The following is a 7,706-nucleotide window of genomic DNA, read 5'->3' as shown; positions in this document are numbered from 1 at the left end:
CGCTCTCTTAATATTGGTCACATTAAAATGCAATATTAAATGGGTATGAAATAAACAATACTTAATATAAAAAATAAGCATTTGCAAGCAACCAAAATCAAGCTCCTCCAAACACACCGTCAAGATTTTCAAAACACAAAAGGCGATGCTATTGCGCGCCCTTGTTGATAAGCCGTTATAGCATGAAGAAAAAGTGCCGCGAGACCCTTGCTAAGTTCTAACTTTGAGCTTCAATCAGCGCCACGCGAATGTTTTTCAAACCGGGCTATTCAATAGAACAGAAATGAACGTTAGGGTTGCCCGCCAAGAGGACTAATAATAACGAGCTGCTTATACGCTGATTTAGAATCAGCGGGAGCTGGCGCATGACGGAGACGTTGCTTGTTGTACGACAGAAAATGGAAAAGCAAAAGAGTTCCCTCTCTCTAGACTCTCATTCATTCATTACGTTACAAGACGGCGCATGTCGTATGCAGCGTCTATTTAAGTTGGGTCGACGCTCAGGATTCTGCACGCAGCTATATTGCCCACTGCTACTGCTGATGCGCGCACTAGTACAGACTATTGACTTGTCTCCTGCTGCAACACTAGCAGGAGCTCCTGGCTCTCCTTCCAATATTTGTGTGCTAGTATCCCCTCCACCGGCCATAATATAATATGTCTCATCAGCCCTGATCATTAACCGTGCTAGCTTCTGAATCAGCTAATTACTGGCGGTTGTACCACAAGGTAAGGAAAGTTGATCGGGTACATGTTGCTCATATAGCTACCAAGACGAGTACTATAGTGGCCGCTCTGCTAGCGCAATTCTCGATCAGGATGATGATGAAGGTGGTGCTGATGGCGGCTACGTTGCTAGCATTGAATGATGCCCATAACATTATTAATGTCCGAGCGCAAACAATGACGGGCTCGCCGTCGGCTTATCTGGATCCTCAGAACGGAGCGCGGGCTGCGCTGGGGCTGAGTCCGCTGACATGGGACGCCAAGCTGGCCAGCTACGCCTACAACTACGCGATGCAGGTGCAGTGCCAGATGGTGCACTCGGGCGGGCCGTACGGCGAGAACCTATTCTGGGGCGGTGCTGGCGGGAACTGGACGCCGGGGGACGCCGTGAGCATGTGGCTGGCGGAGCAGCCTCACTACCACTACGATAGCAACACTTGCGACGGCGGCTCCATGTGCGGCCACTACACCCAGATCGTGTGGCGCACCACGACATCTGTGGGTTGCGCCTCCTACACCTGCCCCGCCAGCGGCGACACCCTTGCCGTCTGCGAGTACTACCCCCCGGGCAACGTGATCGGCGACCGCCCCTACTAACTAGCTAGTTTCTAGAAGTAGGTCCGCCTGATTAAAGTCTTAATTACAAGCATGAGCAGCGACTACCAGAATTTCTTTAATTTTATTTCCACTGCGATAACTGACTATTTGCCTGGTTCACTGATCCTACTGTGTATGGCCTCATCAGCGGCTAATATCGGCATAATTCATTCGCCTTGGGGTCCTTTTTATATTAATTTTGTTCGAGAGTCTCTCTGGATTCCCTGCGCTCTCCCTACCTCCTCTTTTGGTTGCGCTCATCGATCTTGGCCGTTCTGCCAATCCGATTATCATCTCAGTCGATTGAAGTGGCGCACAACATGCTCATAAATCCCCACCCATGGCTTTTATATGTCCTCATAGCTTACGTGTTTTGGTGTGCACGCACGCATGTGCTTGTGTTCTCGCAGGTCTGCAAGGTTCATCTTTGAGGAGGGCTACGCGCGGACGTGCCCTCCAAATTCTGTGAGTCGAACAACGCACACCGCCAATACTCCAACTGATGACTTTTGACATCAATCCTTGCAGCCAATGGATGGATGATTGCCGGCTACCCCGCTCATCACGTAGTAGCTAGTCGGTAGTAGTACTTCTTTCATCGACTCATCGACTAGTTCGTCCAAAGTAAGCATAGACTCAGGTTTTATCGTTCAAAAGACGCCCGGCAAAGGACTGGCTGTCAAAAATTGTCAAGATAGCACATAGGCTATACGTATTCATGCTTATCGCGTACAATCCTTTTCTGGAGAATTGGGATGCACCACTATATGGACTCCACATCCTTTGATTGAGTAAGAGTATGTGACCATTTACTTTATCAAGGAACATGATCACTATCTATATTACCTAACAATTTGGAATATCAAGGTTCTATGTTTTAAATGAATTATCATCTAGCATTCTTTCCACCTAACATTGCATTCTTTCCACATATTTGTTGACTCCTAGTACGGTTATCACTCTTGCAAGAAGGTTGCAAGTCTCCTTGTAGGCTATTACTACGAAACTAAGCATAACCCTTGGCAGCTAGTCTTTTGTTGTGCTTCATTATTGAATGGTGCTAATTATGATTTATTATACACCTATTTTAGCTCAAAATGTGTTCCCTTTCTCTACTATACCACATGATTAACCCCAAGTAATATGAGGCAATGCATTTTTTATGGCCCTAGGAAGGAAATACCCTTTAGAAGGACTACAATGCAAAGCAAGATGCTCATTGAAGGGATTGTAATCATCTCCATACTAATGAAACATTGTATGCCAAAGCCTACATGTGATGTAGCTGTCATTAATTGAATGAAAACATGCACTTTTCAAACGGAATACTTATTGGCCCTACTTGGATATTCGGTCGCCATAAGTGAAAATGCACATTACTAAAAACTCACTAATAATGCAAAATAATATCTAGATTAAAAAGAATTACATCTCATTGAAATAAGAATGAAAGGCTCTACAAATGGATTACGAGCTAGGTTCATCATATGAAATTTATAGCTATGAGGATTTTAGTACCATTTCCCTCTAATTTTCCTAACTAATTTCATATCTCTGTGCATGAGGGTCATAGATTTTGCATGTATCACCCATAGGTGTGCATCCTCAAACAACCTTAGTCAATAAGCCTCTACTACCTCTTGCAGGGTCTTTAATGCTACACCTTATATACCTTGTCATCTTCATAGCTCCATAAATTTTTATTTACAATTCTGGAAAATAATGCTTTGTGTATTAGAAGGTTTTGGCTCTTTTGAAATATCTTTATCTCTCTAAGCACCTTTAGGTTGTAACTCGTCCTTCTTCTCCTCAATTTCCTTGGCACTTGTGCTATATCGGAGGTCTTATTTGGCATCCTTGGGGATGTTGTAGCCTTGGTGCAGCTTGTAGGGCTACTTATTTTTCTAAGGGGGTTATGGATATGGTGTGGCCAGTCAAATGGGTTTGGACAGAAGAGTGGGGCCTTCACCCCTAAGGATTCTTGTCATAACATCTTTTCTGCAACCATGGTGCTAACGCTGATCTCCTTCCTCCTGATCTTTGTGTGTCTTCTCACTCATGAGATGCTCTTCTTGATCTCATTACTGCTCATCTTCATGCTTCTCATCTTCTTCTTGCTAATCTCTATGCTTCTCATCTCCATTCTCATTGGATGTCTTGTATGCTTCATCCTCAACAAAGGTGTCATCATCCTCGTAATTCTTGAGCACATTCCTCATTGTACTTCTTGAGCATGGTCCTCCTTGTGATTGATATATAAGTGACTTGGCCAAGAGGTTGAGGATGGGCCTTTGTGACATAAGACGTTTGGAAGTTCTCATTTGTGCCATGGTGGGTGCTTTTGGCTTTTCTCTAGATTGAATGGTGTCGCATAGTTTACTTTTTATGAGCCATTCCTATGGAGAAAGGAAGTTCGCATGTCTACATGTCAACAAGAGTGAAGTATAAGAATGAACTTCATACTTTCTATTTCAAGGGGAAGTTCATAGAGAGGGGGTTTACACATCAGGAGGGAGGGGGAGTGGGAGTGGGGACGGTAATACATGGGTTTAGGGACAAGCCATGGTAATACATGGGTTTAGGTAACACACTAGGGGAGAGGAAAGGGGGCTTAGGTAATACATAGGTAATCATGTTGTCTTCTACTACTTTATGTGACAAGTGTATTTGTTGCATTACTAGTCCCCATCTTTTACTATTATGTGCTCTATTTCATTTCTAATATAGATTTTGCTAGAGCAATGGACCTTCATTTTCTAATGTGATTGAACAACCAAATGTGCAACTATAGAACCAATTAAACATTTCAACAAGGTAGTTAGTTTTTTGGTGACCTTCTCATGGCAAGTATTATTAAAATAGGAGGTGCCATAATCACTTTAATGTGGCTTCTTCATTCAATGTCACTACAACAGAAACGAGGCATAGACCCGCATGTTAGATGCGCAAAGTCGGGCGCGTCTATCATTGCGTCTATAAGTGTGTGTAAATAGACACGAATTTTGCATTTATATATCTGCGCAAATAGATGCGCCAACAGACGCACAATTATTTAACCACCTAAAATTGGAATTTACATAATTAAAGAACCAAAGTTAATAATTATTTAACCACCTGAAATCGATTCTTGAGCATGCACGTGTGCGTATGATAAAAACCATAGAATTAAGAATACACATTGAATCATTGAATAAAAAAAATAGAGTTAATAATTACTTTTTCATTGCTCTCTAATGAATGGCAGTTCCTCCAGTTGACAAGCCTGATATAAGTAATTAGCGGCAAGCGACATAAACCTTACAATTAGTAGCAAGCATTGCAATATGTATCTCATAATTTCTCTACTTAAAGATGATAAAAAATACTTCCTTTTTATTATGGAAAATTCAATTTAGCTTTAAACTTGACTATTGATTCTTGAGTATGCACGTGTGCACATGATAAAAACCACAGAATTAGGAATACACATTGAATCATTAAGCAAATTAAGTATGTTACAGTGAATGATCCATCTCATCTTCAATGAGATCAGCCCTTGCTAAACTATCTACTTCTAGGTCTATGTTACCAAGAGGTAACGAAACAAATAAGTCTATCCCACTATTAGATGTGTTGCTATATTGCTCAATAACTTCATCAATATCATCGACAATCACATTATTGTCTTCTTCTGCGTTTCCTTGAACATCCTCACGAGGGTCATCTTGTACTATATCACGCATATCATCCATTATGGTGTCATCATGCACATCATCATTAATTGTTGGATTGTCATCTGCTATCTCCATGTCGGTAATATTACCATATATTGGTTTTGAACGATTAGATATAGGGAGGACATACCACCATCGGTTATTGTTTACCATTGGATGATACACAACCTGTATTTGAAAAACAAAAGAAAGAAACTTAAATACTTATTATATTGTGTATATATATCACATGTATACATATTAAAAAATTAGCCTTTGCATATATACCTGCTCACATAGTTGAGGTAGTACTAATGTGTCATTCTTGTTTTGGTGAAATTTTGTAGAGTCAATGATTACAAAACGACTTGGATGACGTCTGATTGTGCAATGCTCACCATTTGTTACCACTTCTTTAAACAGCCACTTCACATTCAGTACATATATAAAGAATCGTCTAAAGTCAAGCTTCAGAATTTCTTGGATCAAGCCACAATAACCTTCCATGGTACCATTGGCATCCTCGAAGTGAGCAAGGACACCACAATCTTGGGTATTTCTCTTTTCATCTATACGTTGAGTTTGAAGATGTTTACCCTCACATCAAAGTGCATTGAATAATGTGCACTAGTAGTAAAAGATAAAAGATCAAACATGTCAATTATTTATATAAAATAAAACTTATAGAAACAAATTAATTGATAGTATGTCTCACCTTTGATAAGCAACCTCGTGCGTATTCCCACTCTTCTTGAGATATATTAATTTCCTCCTCTTTTTCCATTCTCTCCATTTCCTCATGTAACCAATCTATATCAATATGACGTGGGAGCGCATTTAGATGATCTGAAAATGAGACATTACGTCCATATCTAGTGCGAAATTCTTGTCTTTCGCTTTTTCTTCTTGCCCTTGCTTCATTATATAGTGTCACCCATTTGCTCATTACATCCACTTCAACAGAAACGAGTCATAGATGCGCATGTTAGACGCGCCAAATCGGGCGCGTCTATATAAACGTGCGTGTAAATAGACGTGAATTGTGCGTCTATATATCTGTGCAAATAGACGCTAATATAGACACGCCAGCAGACGCACAATTATTTAACCACCTAAAATTGCAATTCACATAATTAAAAAACCAAATTTAATAATTATTTACCACCTGAAATTGATTCTTGAGCATGCACGTGTGCGCATGATAAAAACCATAGAATTAAGAATACACATTGAATCATTGAATTAAAAAAATAGAGTTAATAATTACTCGAAGTACCATTGGCATCCTCGAAGTGAGCAAGGATACCACAATCTTGGGTATTTCTCTTTTCATCTATACGTTGAGTTCAAAGATGTTTACCCTCACACCAAAGTGCATTGAATAATGTGCACTAGTCGTAAAAGATAAAAGATCAAATTAGACATGCTGGACCCTCACGAGGTGTTCAAATAACTAGACATGCTGGACCCTCACAAGGTGTCCGTAGCAAAATATACTGGGTAGATGAAAGAGCCCTTAAGCTATGGTACACTTACTTGGGCCTTAAAATAAAGATCAGCATTACTCCTACTCTAGACTTGGATAAAAGTGCCAGTGAAGACTCAAGTGTTTTATGGCTCGAGACTCAATCTATGAATGGAAAAACATCACGTCCACATCTAGGTTCTATCCCACCCTTCAAGTTCAAAAAGGGTATGGGGTTTGGAATTCCTGGCTTTTTTAAAGGCAAGCCAAAACCATTGAATAGTTTGATGGAAGGCCCTCCCTTTTTCTATTTTGAAAATGTTGAGAACGTTCCCAATTCAGAGTGGGAGACCATCAAATGACATTTTAATGGTATAGATCCAAAGTTCACAGACTCTAGATAGTTTTCAGCATGCTTTAGGCTAAGGTGGTTATGTTTATAACCTTCCAGTAGATGGAAGAAGGTTGATCCTTCCCCCTGCTCCCATGACAATCTTTGAGGTGCTTCTGAAAACAAAGAAGTATTGGCCCCCATGGGATCCGAGAGAGAAGCTGAATTGCATAAACACACGGGGTGCCCCTAGCACTATATGTGGATTGATCAGAAAAATATTTTCTTCCCACAAAGAAAGCAAGATACCTTTTTATCTTCAACATGAGATTGTCCTGGCATGCAAAATATGGAACTTGGTTTGGGTCAGCCCAGGCCAAGCTACCCCACTTGAACCCCATGAGATTGAGCTGGTGCTTGGATATGATCGTGACCACACTTGAGGCTGCTCTACCCTTTCAGATCGGTATGATGCATTCGGTAACTCATTTCAACTACAGTCTTTCACCACTGAAAGAATTATATCCGCAAGGTTTAACAGTTCTGTTCTTATTCTCGAGCCTTGGTGGGAAAGAAGTGGCATTGCAAAAATTGGGTATATATTTGAAGGCTATTGTTATTGTGGAGATCAATGATAAATGTAAAAACATAATAGCCAGCTAGTGGAACAAAGCCTTCCAAACAGGCCGATTTCAAATGGAGGATGATGTTAGAGATCTTACTGATGATAAGTTGGCTGAGATTGTGGATGCAGTGGGAAAGATTGACCTCATAATTGGGGAAAGCCCCTGCAACAATCTCTCAGGCAACAATAGAGTAAGCAGGGTAGGCTTGGGTGGCAAAGAATCCTATCTTTTCTTTAAACTTTCCAAGATTCTGAGTAGTTTAAAACATA

General features: G+C 40.7%; 1 protein-coding gene across 1 annotated transcript; it reads left to right on the top strand.

Annotated features, from left to right (window-relative positions):
* Positions 1-840: 840 nt before the first annotated feature.
* Positions 841-1,323, top strand: LOC148031494 (pathogenesis-related protein 1-like). The gene has a single exon (XM_087685582.1). It carries the CDS (start codon positions 841-843, stop codon positions 1,321-1,323), a length of 483 nt encoding a protein of 160 aa, XP_087541708.1.
* The last annotated feature ends 6,383 nt before the right edge of the window (positions 1,324-7,706 follow it).

The sequence above is a fragment of the Lygodium microphyllum genome, chromosome 9 (assembly GCF_053477565.2).
Source record: "Lygodium microphyllum isolate KBCC chromosome 9, Lygodium_microphyllum_v1.1.10, whole genome shotgun sequence".
NCBI lineage: Eukaryota > Viridiplantae > Streptophyta > Polypodiopsida > Schizaeales > Lygodiaceae > Lygodium > Lygodium microphyllum.
The sequence above is the reverse complement of the archived record's forward strand: the minus strand, read 5'-3'. Positions and strand labels throughout refer to the sequence as shown.

What these genes read in the sequence shown, in the direction of transcription:
- LOC148031494 (XM_087685582.1), top strand. Translation starts at nt 841, where the DNA reads ATGGCGGCTACGTTGCTAGCATTGAATGATGCCCATAACATTATTAAT.